Source organism: Podarcis gaigeae, assembly GCF_964106915.1.
Source record: "Podarcis gaigeae genome assembly, chromosome: 6".
In the NCBI taxonomy this organism is placed as follows: domain Eukaryota; kingdom Metazoa; phylum Chordata; class Lepidosauria; order Squamata; family Lacertidae; genus Podarcis; species Podarcis gaigeae.
Genome location: NC_139682.1, coordinates 80,068,111 through 80,088,259, shown reverse-complemented (window position 1 = coordinate 80,088,259; position 20,149 = coordinate 80,068,111). Strand labels below are relative to the sequence as shown.

General features: G+C 41.0%; 1 protein-coding gene and 1 long non-coding RNA gene across 27 annotated transcripts in view; one reads left to right on the top strand and one right to left on the bottom strand.

Moving 5' to 3' along the window:
- The window catches only part of LOC310847528, a 181,251-nt gene that overhangs the window by 52,518 nt on the left and 108,584 nt on the right, over positions 1–20,149 (bottom strand). The window lies entirely within an intron of this gene.
- The window catches only part of NR5A2 (nuclear receptor subfamily 5 group A member 2), a 117,403-nt gene that overhangs the window by 90,368 nt on the left and 6,886 nt on the right, over positions 1–20,149 (top strand). For all 3 annotated transcript variants that reach the window (XM_083745357.1, XM_083745356.1, XM_083745358.1), the window contains exon 6: positions 1,351–1,498. In XM_083745357.1, coding sequence (XP_083601483.1) covers positions 1,351–1,498 — 148 coding nt within the window. The remainder of the gene's footprint in view (positions 1–1,350; positions 1,499–20,149) is intronic.

Below are 20,149 nucleotides of genomic sequence, written 5' to 3'. Positions count from 1 at the left end.
ACATTCAATGGTGTGTTTAGACTGCAGCATTAAACTCTCAAAAAGTGGTGCATCAGTGTTAATAATTACTTTTCTTGGGAAGGCTCGAACAGTAGTCTAAAAACAACAAACAAATGAAAACAGATACGGCAGTTGTGAAAATCAAATGAACTTTTATCTACAGTGGTACCTCTGGTTACAAACTTAATTCGTTCCAGAGGTCTGTTCTTAACCTGAAACCGTTCTTCACCTGAGGTACCACTTTAGCTAATGGAGCCTCCCCCTGCCACCGCACGATTTCTGTTCTCATCCTGAGGTAAAGTTTTTAACCCGAGGTACTACTTCTGGGTTAGCAGAGTCTGTAACCCGAAGTGTTTGTAAACCAAGGTGTTCGTTACCTGAGGTACTACTGTACTAAGTCCAAGAGCCACAGGAGTATAAAGGTTTGAAGAAACAGAAGAGGACAAGATAGTTAAGCTGTGCATCAGCTGATACATATTCCCCATTAGATACTGTCCAGGAAACGATTTACAGTGGTACCTCGGGTTGCATACGCTTCAGGTTATATACGCTTCAGGTTACATACTCCGCTAACCCAGAAATAGTACCTCGGGTTAAGAACTTTGCTTCAGGATGAGAACAGAAATCGTGCTCCGGCGGTGCGGCAGCAGCAGGAGGCCCCATTAGCTAAAGTGGTGCTTCAGGTTAAGAACAGTTTCAGGTTAAGAATGGACCTCTGGAACGAATTAAGTACTTAACCCGAGGTACCACTGTAAGGCCTTTTGAACTGGGAAGGCATTTAATTTCTTATTTAAAATAGTTATGTGCCGCTCTTCAATATCTAAATTCCAGAGTGGTTCATACTGACTTTTAAAATGTATCAAAATAATGCCATAAAGAAAAAAAGCAGCATAGAGAGATAAATAGAGCACTACTTAGCAGTACGGTATGTTTAAGGTTTTATTCTTTATGTGTGAAAAGCATACATGTCTTTCAAAATTATATTTGCGTTCCACTCTGCCTCAGAGGAGCTTAGAGGGACATAGTATGGTGTTAAGCAAACAAGCAGAAAAATAAGTTAGGCTACATGTTATGTTAAATGTGTGCTTTCATTTAATGTGTCTCCACCCCACACCTCTGCTGTAGTGGAGCTACTATAGCAGAGCCAGGTAAGGATCATGACCACTGTGTGGTGTTTTTTCAAAAAACAAAACCACGAACAACAGCAAAACCCGATGCTGGGGGCCCAGTGAAAATGACCTTTCCTTCCAAAGCTGTTAGAAGTCCCAGGACTAATTGAGCAAAAGTATGAAATAGCAGTATTAATGTATCTGGTTAAGATAACTCAATGTAAATATTACTCTTTTACAGGTGGATTACGCTGTAATAGCATCTCAGGCAGGAGTCACTCTCAACAATCTTATGAGCCATGCACAGGAGCTAGTAGCAAAACTACGATCTCTGCAGTTTGATCTACGAGAGTTTGTGTGTCTCAAATTTTTGGTGCTATTCAGTTTAGGTAGGTACTGTCGCCATTTAATTATTGCTTATATGTCTCAACATTATTACTTATACGTCTCAACATCACCGGTTTTTCTAAATTAGAGTGTATTGTTTGTCATTACTGATGTGGGCCCCTCCATGTGTGAGGTCTGGAAAAATACACAGTTACTGTATTATATTATATCCATAGTATGGTTCTATGAGTGATGTAGAAAAAAGACTATATTATAGAAGACAAAAATATAAATTTTACCATTTTAAAAACACAGCAGAAATTTAAAAAAAATTAAGAGCAACCACATTCAAATTCATCTAGTCATATGGAGAGTTGACCCAGAACCAGTCTTACAAAATGCTAATGAATAGTGAGACATTGTGACATCAGGTATGGAGCAGGTAAAGAGGTGGCTGGATCAGCTGTGGAACTGAATTCCACAACCAAATTGGCATCAAATGATTGACAAGTAGTTGTCCTACACTTGGGAACCACAGTATAAGGGGTTTTGCTAGTCCTGGGCATAGCATATGTGTTGGGCTGCTCTCATGGCCTGCAAGGTGCTTTGTGCATTGCTTCCCAAACTTCAGGCAACCAGCTGGCTGTCGGGCATTTGGAAAACACTGTGCAAAGGGCTTTGCAAGCCCTGAGCATAGGACTGTACTGCAAGGATTGGCTGTGTGAGCAAGTTCACCATGAGGAACTTGGTGACAAAGCTGATCCAGGAGGCTTTATGTCACCAGCTGATGGGCAGTGACTTCAACCCTGCTTTCTGCAAGCATGGAGAATCCATCACCTGTGTTACTCTGGACAGGCAGAAAGGGCAGAAGTGGCAATGGTTGGCCAACATGAGGGGAAACACCACTGGCAGCAGTACTCGCTTAAAACAAAAAAGAAAAAAACATTCCTGGCACTGAATGGAAGGCAAGGAAAGAAAGAAAAATATCCAGGTGCCTTAATGCCCAGTGTAGTACTGGCTGGTTCTTCCATTACCCCCACCCACCAGTACCCATTATGTGAGATTGCAAATAAAAATGTATCACACCAAGGAGGAAGAACCAAGATCATGCTTTTAAAAATCATTAAAACAGAGAAGCTAATATTAGGCGAAATCAGAGCCGAATGGCAGATAATTGTTACACAAGCTATTGTGTTTCTTTAGAATGATACTATCTGGTTACCAGGATCAGGCCCCTTCATCATTTCAACAGGTTTCAAGGTTAAAGAAAGTTCACGCCACAAACTGTTCCATACCTTTGAGATGCGCCCAATGTACAGAACCAAAGGGGCATGTGCTATTGTGCCACTGTAGACACATTGGTACAAAACACTATTCTGTGCCCATTAAGGATGTCATGGTCTACTGGCATGCTGTACAGTTGTGGCCTTTCTAATCGCCTGGACTGCGGAACAGGATGTCAAACTAATGGTCTCTTGTGCCCTGTGCCTGGCCTCTGCTTGGAGAACTTTCCCCTCAAAGGATTTCCTTAGGCCTTTCTTGTCATCAGATCATACCTAGAAATTCAAATGTCATTCTCAGCTGGCTGCGTTCTAACTTAATCCCCTCATCCTTCCTCTCATTTTGGAACTCAGCAGTTTTTTCCTGAATTTGGCAGATTCAAAACATGCACATTTTTAATATCGTAAACCAGGGTGGATTGACTGAAATCAAGATAATAAAATCACGAAGAAGAAGAAGAAGAAAGACCAATTAATGTAACTTATTTAAAGCAAAAGAAACAACAACTCACTAGTTTATTATTTAGATACAGTACTTCCTCAGTAAAAGTGCATAATTGGTTGCTTTAATCAGAGAAACGTTTATAATTAGGGTATTATCTCTGAAGCAGTTCCTGAATTCAGATGGTTACTAGGCATGAAATAACCTAAAAAGTAACCTCGGTTTAGTTTAGTGTGTGGCACCTGTGGTCATTTGCCAGTCCCTGGCTCCTAGAATCAAGCCATTGGATCAATACATATAATATAGTGCCACATGGTGACAGATGAAGATGTTTTCCCTACAGTTTTCAAAGCAAAGCAACCTAAAAGCACCTTTCATAAGGTGATCAGGAGCTCAGAAGAGGGTTGCACATTTTGCTTTAAGAGATTGTGGGTTGGATCTAGAGTTAAGTGAGCATAGGGGCTCGTGGAAGCTGATTTTCTTCCCCATGGGCATCTCTTACCTTAGTTTGGAATGTAAGATATTTTCACACACATTAGGCAATGCAACCCAAACGTCTAAGGAGCTATGCAGCCTACTCTGTGATGAAATATTTAAAGAGATCCTTCGCACTTCAGTGGTATTTTAAATTAGCTGAATATCTGAATTACATTTGGAAAATGCTCACGTTTACTTTAAACAGTCTTTACGTTTGATCACTTTCATCAGCAGCTCCCAGTACTTTGCATTCATTTAGAACATCTACCATTCCGTGTCCTGTCACTTAAGGCTCTCTGGCAAGGAGACAATCTTGGTCTCAAATGAGACACTGAGTGCAACTCTCAGCATTTGGCACCTGGTTCTCTTAGTAATCTAAAACATTTGTGTTGCACCTTTCTACCCCTTATAAAGCAAGCAAGAAAGCAAATTAAAAAAGATAAAAACAGAATAATCAAATAAGCACAGTACGCAATAAATAATATATAACTACAAATATTAAAACCACAGCAAGCAGCCCCAAAAACAGTTAAAGGGATATGACCACAGCCAGCCAGTCATTTAGCTCAAATACTCCCTCAAACATTATCTTAGCTTGCTGTCTTGATTTTTAGCATGAGGGAGTCACATGAACTTCTTTTTGAGAAGAATTGCAGGGCCTTGGTACCAAAAAAAACTATGGCGTACGATTATGTGTGACCAAGGCCACAGTAACAACTAACCATTTTCTAAGTAAAGTTTGAAATCAGATACTCTCATTTCACATAGTAATAGCTGTTGCTAAATAATGGAGCAATCCTTCGTGTGCCTACTTAAATAGTCCCTTTGGGTTCAGTAGGGCTCACTCCCAAGTAAGAGGGTATAGGATTGCTGCCTAGGATGTTTTCACAATGAATAGAATCACAGAATTGTAGGAAGAGACCCAAGGGTCATCTAGTCCAAACCCCTGCAATGCAGAAATAAAATAATAATCTGAACAAAAGTTGGTGTTTCATTTCTTACTTATTCCCTTGTTAATTTTTTTTTAAAAAAACCATTAACCATCGGTTCTAGCGTTGTCACATAGTTTTACTGAAAGTGAACTTTAAGGCAAATTCCATTATTTTTGCTAGGGCAGAACAACAGAGATGTCAAATGCAGCTCATGACAATTAGTGAAAGCTCAGAACCCCTCAGTTACCACAAAATTTTGGCTGAAACCAAAACTTGAGATAAATCTGGGGGCAGGGCAGGAGGAGAAAAATAAATCAAAGCCAGCTGGGATAATAACAAACTTTCTTGAGCATCCCTACTTTGGTCCTAAATATATTTTACTTAGAGGTAGGCCCTCGGCTTGGACTTCTTTCCACAATTTAGAATGTGGCCTAAAATTAATTTATCAAATTTTCGATCACTATAGCAGGAACTACGGTAGATTCAGTCATCCAGCAAAGTCAGACCTATGACTATAATAGTATTCTTTGAAATTGTTTACATTAGTTTTTTTGGTTTTTTACTTAAGGAACAAAAGTCGCTTTTCTTTAGCCTTTTGTTTTCAGGTGTGGCCTGACCGCTTCCCCTGTTTTTTCTGCCCTATTGCCAACAGTCCCAGCCATATCAATGGCAATCCAGTCATTGTTTTCCCTTTACCAAAACTTTCCATTTGTCCTGCTAGCTCTCATTACTCGAAGTCGGCAAGGGTGATTTGTCAAAGCTTCCATCTGAACAGTTTGTAAAGTGAAATGCCAATAGGAAGAAAGTTAGACATCATTTCACCCATGTCCAGTTACTTGTCTGTCTGCTGAGCTTAATGCTAGAATAGGCAGCGACTGATGGGTACTGTTCTCTTATCACTGTCAAGACCACAGATAAATGTACTTCATTTAAGAAATGAAGGCTTTATCAATGGGCAAATAATTGCAGAGCAACTATTGATCCCACGTCTCACTTAACAAGAGACAACTGGGACTTGTAGAAATGGTAAACATTTAATCATTATGTATGGCAAACAGCAGGCTCTTACTGAGAGCAAAGCGAGCATTAGTTTTTATGCAGGATACAGTGCCATCTTTTGTGACAGTTTGGGATGCTAATAAAAATCCTGAACCACAGTGACCCAAATCACTGTGTCAGCGAAAGCTGAATTCATTGCCACCTGTTAAAATATGCAAACGAAACACATTTACATATTTTTGTTTAACTTGCATAATTTATTCTGCTTCTGCTAAATGTTTCATTTTTGCTACCTTTCTCATTCATTTTGTTTAAATTTTTTATTCTTTACCTATCACTGCTTTCAATGGAATATCCAGACAGTCTTTTGTAACTGTGGTCCATTTTTTCTTCCTATAGGATCACAGAATTGTATGGTTGGAAGGGACCCCCTGCAATGCAGGAATCACATGATAGAATATGAGTGGCTTCAAGGGAAATACTTTTAGCATGTTTAACATGAGGACAAAATGACTCCATCACTCTAGACTAGGGATGAAAAGATCTCTCAATTTCAATGCTCTCAATTTCTCAATCTTAAAATCCGTTCTCCAGGTTTCTGCAGCTATTTGTAGTGGGGTTTAAAAAAAAAAATCTCATGAAAATACTCCGCCCCCCCCCATCCCTTCATATTTCTCAAAAGTTCTGCATATGCAGGAACCTCTATATTCACCACCTAATTTCATTGTCCAGCAGTCTAGGGAGATGTAGAATGATTCTGATAAATTTTCCTCATCTCACCAAAACTCAGAATCCCTCAAATGGGCCTGGACCCCCCATGTTTACTTGAAGTTTTGCTTTCTATGGTCTATGACAGCCATTTCAGTTAGCCAGGAATGTACAGGAGATCATGTTGCCCTCAGCAAGTACTCGTGGCTATTCAGAGCCCTATTACAATATTGCATGAATAATTTGCCATGAATTAATTGGTTTACCTCAAGACATCTTAGGAGGAGATCTTTTTTAAGCTGCCTCAGTATCTAGGGGAAGGGTAGAATTCATTTCTCCAATAGCTCTTTGTAACATGCCTCACATTTTGTTGCCTGTATACTAGTCATATTTCACCAACTCAGCTAAAATAGGTAAGAAGTTGGTGTATACACTACTATTAGAATTTAGACAATGTTTGTAACTTTCTGCATATAATATCATAATTTGGAGGGGGGGATGTACTACGTAAGAGCCAAAAAGAGGCATATATCTTGCAACCATTTATTTCTGAGTAACATATGTATTGAGAAGCTAATGCCAGAAAATATAAATTTCCTGAAATTTATGGAAGCACTTGGGATTCAGATAGGATTGATTAGCATTCAAGGGAGGTGACCGCTCAATATTTACACCACAGAGAGTTGGCAGAAGCAAATAATTGTACATAAAGCTGATGCTTGTCTTAATTAAAGTGGTATAATAGGTGTTGGGTAGGGTTGTTTTTTTCCTAGTGAGCAAAGCAGTTTAGCAATGACCAGATATAACTCATTTCGAAGTTCAGAGTTTAAACCTAATCAATATGTATTTATAACAAGGAAAGAAGTGAATAACATTTATTACAGGGTGGCAGCTAACAGTAATGGATAGGAGTGCCGATAGTTAAGCTTATTTTCTCCCCGCAAACAATCACATCTGACAAAATATTTGCCCTAAGGGCTTTTTTATATATAATTGCTCTTATTAATTGCTTGCCTATGTCTTGGTACACTCCCCTTCACTTTTCCTAGGATTCAAAAACTGGTAGAACCTCGAAATGATGTTTATCCCACACACACTCGCCAAAGTCTGGTTGCTCCAACATATCTAGTATAAGAGCAGTGTGTGGTGCATTTGGAACAGCTGGTACATAATACTCCTTTGAATGCTGATGAACACAAAGGGAGAAAACTGCAGTCAAATCAGACAGCCGCCCAATAATAAAGAAGCCCATTAAACTGTAGGGTAAAAGTGGTTGCTTTTCTTAATATGGTAAAGGGTCACAGTCTATATTTTTGTTGCGGCATAAACAGGGTAGAGTGAGGACCTGAATGCTAGTTAATGACTGTGTGTTACAAACTCATATCTCCATTCTTCAAAAGCTTGCCACTAAAAATAAATATCACTATATCAACAGTGCAAAGTGTGAATTGGTCCTCAGATCACTGCAGCAAGGACTACAGTTTAGCAGCCACTTTATACTATATATTTAACATAATTCTTAATCTAACCAGTCACTGATTGCACTGGGCCTAAGGCATCTGAGACTGAGGAATCTCAGTTAACTTTGGAAATTGAGCAAATCAGTTATGAAGGCCCAACACCACCGCCTGTCTTCACGTCTTCATTTTCAAAATGCATTTAGAAACACTCAACATGCTACAGACAATATTTTAATCCAAAAATGACCTCGGTACCAGTTTGAAAGGTTGGCCTCGTTAGTCATCTGTCTTTCTCAATATGGTATGAGGAGCAACAGCTGAACACCCATAGCTCAACAATATGCCCATATTGCTTCTCCATAGCTGAAGTTCATAAATGTGCTTTGATTATGCCCCAGCCTTTAGAGCAGGCTTCCCCAACCTGATCCCCTCCAGATGTTTCAGACTGCACCAGTCCCAGCCAGCACAGTGCTGGGCTTATGAGAGTGTAACTCTATTGCAGTCAAAAACACCTTGAGGGCACCAGGTTGGGGAAGCGCTGCTTTAGAGGTTCACATATCCACCCTGTGAGTTCCCCCTGCCATCTATCCTCAATACAAAAACCACATCCTTGTGTGTCATTGCCCATCCCATTAATAATCCATGTTCATGGTGCTACAAGAAAATGGAGGGAAATGGGTAGGGGGAATGTACCATCAAAGAATAATCTGGGAGATTCTCCAACACGATTTGGTGATTTTCTCAATACCAGTGTGTGTCCTTTAAAATTATCTGCAACTGCAATGCAGAATGTAGAGAATGATCCCCTATTATGAAACATAGCAAAAGCTAGGTTCCTGTGTAGGGAGACGGTGACTTACTTAGCACCCAGGTTAAGCTGATGGACAAAAAATTGAAAGCCTTTGTATGGATTAGGTGGAAATTTCCTTGGTTTTGAGGAGACTGCAGACACCCAACTACAGACACGAGAATCAACACATATCATCCATATCCAGGATTGTGGTGAAGTTCTCTCCATCTTAAGCATGATCTTTAGCCAAAGTCCTTCCTGTACTTTTGGATTATGGTTAAGTAATCTTAGCCACAATCCTAGGTTCAGATAATACACGCAACCAAACGTTGATTAAGCTGCTGCACCACACTACACTGAAAGGACTGGGGAAGAGCAAAGTAGGTGCAAGCTCCTCTCTGGGACATTTGCACAGTCCTGGTAAGCAATGGTTTGGTTTACCATCACATGTGAATGAGGCCACTGCTTGTGTGCTATTTTGAAGTTGCATTATACTTGCCCACTCCTACTGTGAATAGCTCAACATCATTGCCCAAGCTATGGCTTGGGAGCCTGTCGTTGCTTTACTTGGTGATAACAGTGATTAAACCTGCATGCACACTCTGCAACCGAGCTTTGCCCCTTAAAATATTTCCATTCTAATGCCTGATCAGCCGTGGATGGCATGGAGTAGCTGGGTTGCTCACCTGAGCTCTGTCTTGGTACCAAGGTGGAGATGCATGGCAGCAAGGTTGGCGTGGTGCAAATGTGTCGGCAGAGTTGATCCGGCACTCCTACTGACACTTTTGCACTGTGCCGACTTCACTACAACCATGCCATTCACCCTTTTCATCCTGGTATGCTGCAGTGAGTCAGCCAGCTATGGGTGTGGTGAGCTGTGCAGCTGCAGCCATGCCATCTGCCACTGCACACGACACCATGACTGCATGGAGAGAATATGAACCAAATTTTGGAATGAATTGAATTGGCATTGAAGTCAATACGTACCTGTAAATTAGGCAGAATTGAACCACTGGATATGGAGAACAGTTTTGATGCAAATCTGAATTACAATCTACAGATTAAATTAGTGGTTTCTGCTAATTAATTCTTTTCAGCCGTCTTGAAATCCTACCAATTTCTTACCAAATTTCTCTCCTTTCTTTTTGGACTGCAAGGTATATAATAAGAGCAAATTAATCCTTCCAGTACAAAACAGACCAGCTTTTGGTAACCTTTTTAAAAGAAACTTTAAAAAAAAAAAACAATGAAACATTGTGTTGTGTCCTTTAGCACTATTACAGGACTCAGTCTGTTAGGACATATTGGGCGATTATAGGCCAGTCTTTTCAGAAAAAGCCATGGGTTTCAAGTTAGCAGTAACCATCTATCAATTCCAGAGATTATGGCATGATTTACTGTCCCGGCATGGTGTATTCTCTGATTTTCTGCCTCCTATGAAACATTGTGCTTTCCTTTTCTATTGATGTATCAACTATAATAGTTACAAGCAGCTACAGAAAAATCAATAGTGGACTTTCATTACTGAGCACATAAAGTAAAAGAGGACCCACGCTGTGATAGTCTCTCGCTGTTAAATAGTCACTGACTGCAAGGTACACAATAAATGTCTGTTATTTTGGTCTAAATGAAGGATGTCTGAATTTGAAACATCAAGTATCTCAGATTTTGGACACAACCAGGGCTTCAAGTCAGGTTATCCTAGCTAGCAATTCTTTCCCAAGGCAGGTAACAAGGCCAATCTGTCTTTCCTACGGTGGGATCTGGGTGTTGTGCCTTTTAAAGGCTAAATGGGAAAAATGAACATTCAAATGACATTTTCCATGTGTATTGTGTTGCAATCCCACTGATGTGTCCGCCTGGGTTGAACTGTGCATTTTAATTGTGTTAATGTTCACCGTATCTCAAGAGTACCCTTTGGCCTAAGCTGAATGGTGCAATAACCTGTGTGTTGAGCACTTAGAAAAGCAACAATGATCAAGGGAGGAGAAAAGGTTACACGGTATCACTATAAATGGCTTAATTTAGGGATCGGGAACATGTATTAGAAGAATAGGATGCCGTGGAATAGTATTAGAGAGCAGAAGCTGTAACATATTTTTCATTTTCATATTTTTATATTCCATAATGTCAGCCCATGAATGACAACAAAACTAATATTTCCGAAATGCTTCATGTTTCATGGATGTTTGACCCTATAAACGTTTCATGTTAAGAAATGAATTCCTGGCTCTGAGTAGTGCACAAAAGTTCCTTCTTATCCTTTAAGGCTTCCTAGCAATTGCAGTGAAAAAGAGTTATTGCTAATCTCAAAAGTTCAAAATCAGAAGACTGCTCCTTTGGAATCATTATCTTTATGTAAGTGTCAGGGGCTCAGGAGCAGAGGCACAGGAGAGGGAGGAAATGGGGAGCGAGGAGGAGGAATCCGAGGGGGGCATAGGCAGTGACAGTGGTCAGAGGGATTCCACGAGCCTCTCCAGCGAATCGGAAGATTCACAGAAGGGAGCGCCGATGGCCAGGGCAAGGGGGGTGCCAAGGGGGAAACCCCAGAAGGAAGGGGCCAGCGGGGACTCCCAGAGCAGCAGTTGGAAATCAGGACCAGCTTCCCCACCAGAGCGCAGTGGGGGGGAGGAGTCCCAGGAATCGGGACCAGTGTTCTCACTACCAGCGAGAGGAGATGAGTCAGGATTGACCATGCCTCCATCGGAGAGCGGGGAAACGGTCAAGAGGAAGGTTACCGGCTGGGCGCGCGCACCAAGTTCAAATGTACAGGCGAGCGGCACAGCAGGCAGCCCGGATAGGGAGCCAGGTCCTAAAGCCCGCCGGAAGGAGGGGGAAGACTCAGGGGGGTCAGCGTCAGAAGAGTCCAGAAAGGAGGAAACCCCAGGGAGCAGAAGGACCCAGAGGAGGAAGGAACAACGGAAGAGGTGGAGTAAGGCTAGAGTCTTAAACTGGTGTCTAGGAGGCGGAGACTCAGATGGAGCTTCGCCGGTCTAAGGTCTAGGACGTAGAGTTGCACGCTGCGGTTTGGAAATGGAAACTAATCTTCAATAAAGACTTTTATATGTTATTACTGACTAGCGTTGGTCCTCTGTGAGCTGGGACCTGGAGGCAACTCTGACAGTAAGATTAGTTGTTGTTTTTAATGGGGAAATACCACTTCAATGTGACACATCTCCCTCTAATTCTTCTGAGGTTTACTGAAGTACAACAACACAAAGCTGAATAAATGAAAATTAATGTTGACTTCTAGAAATTCCAAGTTTCCCAAATTCCAGAATTTTATCACATGATGGCCTATTCAGAAAAGTGGATATCCAGTATTTACAGTTTGACAGAAAGTACTGTTTCCCTGTTGTTGTTTTCCAAAGTTATAAAAACTTCCCCTTAGAGAACATGAGATGAACACATTTTGAAAATCATAAAGAGGTAGCTTTATGCAGTGTTTGACCTAGAAGTGTCCCATAGTTGAACTTATATGGGTCTATGGTAGAGTAGCTTGGTAGAAAGCAGTAAAGAGCTATTGTGATAATCTTAACGTGATGCGGAGGGGGAATTAGAACCGGGAAAATTCAGAATACAACCCCTTCTATATCAAAGCTCAGCCCCTTCCAAAGTTGGGCCTGGATCATATTTGGGTTTGATCCTCCAGCAAGACCTTGTTGCTGCCACATGCTATCCTCTCCCTGCTGCACAGTCTCTTTCCCTGCTATGTTTACCACTAAACCATACCCAATAATTGTAGTGCATCAGTAAGAGCAAGGTACTGGGGAAATTTCGAAAGCAGTGTTCCAGGTGCTAGACTAGGAAACAGTTTTCCAGGGCACATATACCTCATTGCTCTGCTGCTTCCATGTAGTCTGATGGAAAAGGCAGCAAGAGAAGGGGGTGTGTTTTTAGCACAGTAGGCTGGGAATCTGTCAGTCTTAGTACAACAAAGTTTCGCAATTTGGAACTGGGCAGGGAAGAAGCATTAACTGGGGTAGGGGAAACAACTGAACCCATTTCCAAACCAAGTGGAGGGGTGTTTGCCCACCATTTGTGTTAAATGGCAGGTTTCTGTAGCGAGAGATGCTGCTGAATCCTGCCACAAGGCAAATGCATATACACTATGGATCCACAGATAGAAATGACAAATTTCCCAAGGCATATGTGCATATATCTGTGCATATATTATTAAATTACATAGGCCAGGGGCCAAAAGGTTATGTTTGGGTTTCATACACACTGGGAGACCTTTGCCTGTCCCATTGGAACCTCTTTCACATCCCAAAAACCTGCCTCTGAATATCATAGAATCACATGAGACAACATTCAAAAACCAGAAGCAGATGCATTTAGAAAAAGCTGGCCATGTGCACCCCTGCACAAAAACATGCTTTCCATTTGCACACTGGGCTCTTTAGATCCCAGCCATTATACCAACACTTACTGATGTTAACTTGGCATTAGCAGCCTCTTGAGGAAATCGGGCATCAACAATGCAGTTTTTGTCCCCTTGTTGTTGATTAGTCAGAAACTACATTCTAGTCAGTCCCTGAGTCATATCTCCTTTCTTTTGGCATGCAATCTTAATAATGATGCTTCACAGAAGAGGAAGCACGTAAATGCCCTTGAAGTCTGATCATTCTTTTAGCTTAATGCATACTCAGGCAATGAAACATTATTATTGAGACATTTTCTTCCAGTGGCTGTACTGGTGATTAGTAGGGTGAATAGCTGCTGACTCAGGCTATCAGTGGCTCAGCATCCTTTGATCCCAAAAGGAGTGCTTCCATGTGGTTTGTTGTGAACCACTGCGCTAAAAAAAATTGTGTCATAATTTGTGCCAACATGAAGAGTGTTTTATTTCATCTTGACATAATCTGGTGCCACAACCTATGGAACCTTTAAAGCCAGCGTGGAGAACCTGGGGCCCTCAAGATGGAGCTGGACTACAACTCCCATCATCCCAGACGCTGTGGGTTATTGGGAGTTGGAGTCCCAACAACCTGTGGCAAGCCAGAGGTTCCCCATCCCTGATCTAAGCACTCCTGCTGACTTACTTCAGATCTGGATTGCAAGATCACCGAAACAGCTTTAGTATATGTAAACTTTAAACACACGTATTTCAACCAAGGAACCTGCTGTGGGAGGAGGCACAGTGTATTTGGGGCACATATATAAAACTAGGTTTTTTAAGAACCTAGACAGCATCTTAAAAAGCAGAGACATCACCTTGCCAACAAAGGTCCGTATAGTTAAAGCTATGGTTTTCCCAGTAGTGATGTATGGAAGTGAGAGCTGGACCATAAAGAAGGCCGATCGCCGAAGAATTGATGCTTTTGAATTATGGTGCTGGAGGAGACTCTTGAGAGTCCCATGGACTGCAAGAAGATCAAACCTCTCCATTCTGAAGGAAATCAGCCCTGAGTGCTCAATGGAAGGACAGATCCTGAAGCTGAGGCTCCAGTACTTTGGCCACCTCACAGTGGCGTAGCGTGGGTTGTCAGCACCCGGGGCAAGGCAAGTAATTTGCACCCCCTGACCCGTGGATTTGCGCCCCCTAACCCTAACCCCCAGATGTTGCACCCGGTGCGGCCGGCCCCCCTGCACCCCCCACGCTACGCCACTGCCACCTCATGAGTAGAGAAGACTCCCTGGAAAAGACCCTGATGTTGAGAAAGATGGAGGGCACAAGGAGAAGGGGACAACAGAGGACGAGATGGTTGGACAGTGTTCTCGAAGCTACCAGCATGAGTTTGACCAAACTGTGAGAGGCAGTGGAAGACAGGAGTGCCTGGCGTGCTCTGGTCTATGGGGTCACAAAGAGTCGGACACAACTAAACGACTAAACAACAACAACAAACAATATAAAACTATTTTTCTGGTTTTCAGTAGAAGCTGGATTTGTACCGCCCTACTTGGCTAGCTGCTATATCAGTCACAAAGCCACTCCACCCTACCTTATCTTAGCAATTTTTAAAGCATCAAAGGTGTTGCAGATAAACCTGCCAAGCATCACGCCATCTCCCCTGCCTTCTCAGAGAAGTTAAAAAAGAAAAGAAAATCACTGAAAAATAAAGTTGCAAACAAATATTTGAACCGATAAGGAAAATGCTTCAGAATAAAGACAAAGAGGGCAACTCACCCAAAGCTAGGGGGAGTAGCAAATAAGTCAGCATTTGATCAAGGAGTTCATGTGCTCCTTTAAGGAGGGAACACAGGACAGGAACAGTATTAACTACACAGCAGAGGGAGGGAAACCAATTCCCACTTGTTCCCGCATGCTTCTGTAAACAACCTAGTATAGTTTCTCTCAAGTCCTATAGCTTAGCAAATCTTTCTCATGCAGGGTTTCATATTGTATTTCTTTGTTAGGGTCCTTACTACTGTGGAATCCCCAGCCCACTGTCATTATAACAATTAGCAAAGCTAACATTTTAAGCCACTCTCATAAAAGCTTGAAATGCCATTAATTACATGCAAATATCCCCCCCATCCCAGAGACCAGAGGAATACCTTTGAGCTAATATTTATAACAAGAAGTGTTCGACTGAGATCTCTTGTAATTTTCATCATACCTGAGGCTGTTTTCCTCATTCGATTAGCTGAATTTATCCTGAGGCAAGCCAGACATCTAGTACCAGCTAAATTCAACAACTGGAGCTTAAAATTTGGCTTAATATATCCCCATTTGGATCTGGCTGCTTAATTCTCTTTCATATGATAACATTGGTTTATTCATACCACGGACTTGCCACTTGAATGAACTTAACCACATATCTTATTCTAACAACGTAAGAAAACTTCATGGGAGAAAAATCATGCAAGTTCCCAAACGAAACTAAAATGAAAAGTTGAGTATGAGATATAAATATTTTGTAGATGGCAGAATTTATTCCCCAGGAAAAACTATTTTTTCCATTTTCCCTTTTGGCAGATATGGATTAATTTTCTAAATGTACATGGACTGGCTCATGGGGTTTCTATAAAAAATGCAGAGCTTTGCTTTGACCACGGAAAACATTTATGTAGATGACTTTCTTCAGAAAAGAAAAGAAAATGCTTCTGTTCCTTTTTACGCAGGCGCATTTACCACTTTGGAGAAGTTGTTATGGCTTGTTCCTTAGACTTTTCATCAAAACAGCTAAGACTTAAGTTTCCAAGTGAAACATTCACTACAGTCATTCTCTGCAGTTGTCAAGAGAACATAATAAATGCCCTGTTGGATCAGACCAAAGGCGCGTCCAGCATTCTATTCTCCAAATGCTCATCTAGATGCTTATGGGACATCCACAAGATATGAGTGTGATAGCCCTCTCTCTTACTCATGATCCCCTGGTATTCCAGAGATATACTCAAATGAACATATGGATATACCCCACCCATAAGGTGCTTCTTCCCCATTTGGTTCACAGGAGAAGTCATCTCTCTATAGTGGTTCCATTTATTGAATCAACTGCTCCCTCAGTGGTGGAAGAAAGGCATATGCTAGGATGCACACGCATCTTCCCATGTTCAAAACACAAAGCCCTGGAATTGCAAAAGAAGTTCTTCCCACATATTCATTGCAGCATGTAGTGATTTGTTACAAGATTTGTTACAGCCCAAAATGCCCATCTCTGTATGTCAAAAAGACATTGTTCTTGGTTCAAAGGGTTTCCAATCTAGCAAAAGAAAGAAGGCATAGATGATCTGTTGTGAAAGAAGGTACCATTTTACATGCTTTTTTTAAAAAAAAAAAATTAAAATGAAGAGAATCATAATTTTAAATAATGCACTCGGCAGTCTGATGCCATAAAATGTTGTAAAATGTGCTTTTATTTGAGTTGTGAACTGGTCTGTAACAAATTGTAATTCTAGCTATCCTTAACAGTTAGAAGCTGAAATGGGATTCACACCAATAATTGCAGCATTCCTCTACTATGTAAGCATCTTAAGCTGCATTTAAGAGAAAATATCATTGAGCCTAGCCTATTATTTCTGCATGATTGAAGCACACTGGTTGTTGTAATGCACTTTAAAAAGACAAGACTTCCAAAACAATGTATCCATTATTTGACACTCCAATGAACTTTAAAATATTTTATGTCCACAGTAAAAAAGGGGAGAGAGGGAGGGAGAGGGAGAGAGAGAGAGGGAGAGAGAGAAATTACGCTTGTGTACTTGGTTTTAGGCCAGGGACAAAAGTTTCAAGTATTAGTGTCCTTGGCCCAGGTTGCTCACTTGTGGGTTCAATTTTTTAAAAAATAAAAACAAATCTCCTACTTGCCAGAACCTCAAGAAATTAAAGGCCACCATCATTCTCCTTATATAGGAAATGTTGACTGCTCGTCAGCTGTTCACTTGTTGATATTTCCTGCTTGCTAATTTTATTGGGTCTTTTTAGTCTTTTACTTTGAAAAGGTGTGACAGCAGCTAGCAGCATCCATGACCTTATCTTCTATTCCCACCCCTCTGAGAGTGGGTCTTTCCACCTTACGTCCTATGAGAAATACTGTGGTCATCCATCTAGCTTACCTTTTTCCTTCAGATTTTGAGGCCTACTTGACAGCAGGGGTGCCAACTTGAATAAATGTATCCATATCTGTATTTACAAAGCCTACATACGTTTAAAAATAAACCGTCTTATGGCTAGTTTCCGTTGGCTGCTGCTACTTCAGCACATTTCCTCCCAGATACTGATTTCCTGAATTAGCTGCATTGCTGATCTCACCAAATCAGGGACCACACAGTGAACACATGATGTTACAAACCTAATAAGATATGGCTATATGATTATGTCAGCGAGGACAACTGAGAATAAATTGTGTAAATAGTTTTCAAAGGAAGTTAATTTATTTTCATTGCACATCTTGGATGTTGTACAGCTAACAAGGTGTGTTGGGGGGGGGATCACTAAAACTGAGAGGCCATTTCTCAGCACTTCCAAAAAATACTTGTAAAGACTTGGAGTAGTTGCAGCTGGCTGATTAATCCACATAATATCTCACAAACGAATGTGTGATTTGAAACCATGGAAAAGCATTAAATTGTATGCAGCTAAGTTATACACAGAGTATACTCATTGCATGGGAATCGGGTGGTGCTGAGGGTTAAACCACAGAGCCGAGGACTTGCCGATCAAAAGGTCGGCGGTTCAAATCCCCGCAACCGGGTGAGCTCCCGCTGCTCGGTCCCTGCTTCTGCCAACCTAGCAGTTTGAAAGAACGTCAAAGTGCAAGTAGATAACTAGGTACCGCTCCGGCAGGAAGGGAAACGGTGTTTCCGTGCGCTGCTCTGATTCGCCAGAAGCGGCTTAGTCATGCTGGCCACGTGACCTGGAAACTGTAAGCCGCCTCCATTGGCCAATAAAGCAAGATGAGCGCCGCAACCCCAAAGTCGGCCATGACTGGACCTAAAGGTCAGGGGTCCCTTTACCTTTTATACTCATTGCAACACATGAAACTGAACTAATCATGTCCATTAATTTATTTTCAGGGTATAACTAACAGTAGATATAATCCATTAGACTGAATCCAGTGCTACAGCTCCATTGGTCTAAAGACTTCCATGTGCATAGTGGAACTTCCTCTCCCTATTCCCCCCTCTACCACCATCACCACACACCCTAAGAAACAGCCCTGAGGTGTTTGAGGACCCCCCTGAACAGATTTTGGGGGTGTATGGGGAGAGGAAATGGAAGTTCCGCTGCACCAGTGGAACCCACTGGCACAGCATTGGGTTCTAAGGTAACATGAGACAATACAATCGTTCTGCCTGAGGTAATGAGGCAGTACCAAAACTCCATCTGAAGCAATACAAAAGCCTACGGTGTGTTACCTGTGAATGGCAAGTTACACATGCATGCCACCACTTGTTACCACTATGCTTAAGTGATTTGCATGCATCTATGAAGTAATGCTATCTGTGGAGGTGGTCTTATGGCAGCAACATAGGAAAACACCCGTAGCATTGTATCTTCGTTCTTCAAGGCCTGACTTCTGATCTTTTCTGTGTATATGTTCTATATTGACCAAGTAAGAGGCCTATTTATTACACTTGCTTTTGGTTATTTAACTACATTCCACTATACATGAAGGTACAAAGATGTGAGGGCCATGTGTTCAATAAGTGCACCCAGTAAGATATCCAAGATGTGCAATGAAAATAAATTAACTTTCTTTGAAAAGTACTTACACAGCTCCAGCACAGTAACCATTTTCAGACTTAAATCTCTCATTCCCTTTCATTTTTCCTTTTCAAAATTCCCAAACCAGTCTGCATTCTCTATAGATTAATAGTGCACCAAATTTCAGTTTTTCATGTCTTGAATATAAGAGGGGAAGGAAGCCTCTCTGAAACCTAAATATTTTTATATTTCTCCCCCTCTAAAGGCCAGACCCATTTTTTTAAAAAAAATATGCTAACGCACTCTGTGCAAGCTGAATTTCATATGCAGAAGCAGGAGCTCAAATCTCTGCTTTGTGGGGGAGGGACAAACCATTGAAAATTGGGAATGCTGACAGACCTTTAGAGTGACTACAGAACTAATACTGGCACCTCTATTTAAAAAATAATCTTTATCTTCAGAAGTAAGCTATAGAGGAGACAAAATTCAGTGTTTTGACAGAAATGCTACTGCAAGTGCTTGTAAAAAAAGTAATATATTCCACAAGACCTCAGGGTTTACTCTCCAATAAGGATTGGGAAAGAGATGCGCCCCACTGTGAGCACACAGTAAGATGGTTTCACATAAAAAGTTGGTAATTAGTCCCTGAGTGAATAAAGTGGAAGAGATAAGAGATTGGTACTTACTGAGGCAACACAAAAAATGTTTTTCCTTGTAGTTAGAGCTGAAAGGGTGAGTGGGAAGAAGGATGCCATTTCCACCATTTTTAATTGTACAAGACTTTTAGAACTTGGAAGTGCTGATTTCTTAATATTATGCTTAAGCACAGGGACTCACTGTTGAGTATTCAGATGTACAAGCCACCTGAACACTACAAAAAAGGAGAAGTGCTTTAAGCTCCAAAGATTGTCTTGTTAAAGTTATAGATTTGATTTCATGACATCGCAGACATCAATACAGTTCTGCTGGCATTGCATTTGTATTTCCCCAACATTTGCCATTAGCTTTTCACAGTCTTTTTTTCCCAGAAGGTAAATAATTTTCCATAAATAAATCAAATGCCTCCACCACCATCGGTGCGACTAAAACTTATTTTAAAACATCAGTAACAAAGAGGTTTTTTTTTTCTTCCTTCCATCTCCCACTGCAATGTAAAGGAGAGCAAAATGATCACTTAATATGCATTTTCATGCATAACCTATTATGGATATCATTATTTAAAAGGCACCATCTAAAAAGACAAACCTTATTATGATTTTTTTTGCACTAATCTTAAAGTCTTTGCAAGAGACACCAGAAGTTCTCTGAGAGGCATAATTTATTTAATACTTTCCCTTCAGTGTTAGTCTTGCCAGAAACTTGTCTTTCCCCACCTTGCTTGTTTCATTTTTAAAAATAAATCAGACTGCTATGAGACATTTTATTAAAAAGCCATAAATTCCCATGACAAAACTATGAACACATTCCAATATGAAATAAGAGCATCGGACTTCACTAACTGACTTATCATTGCACATGTAAATTGTCATAAT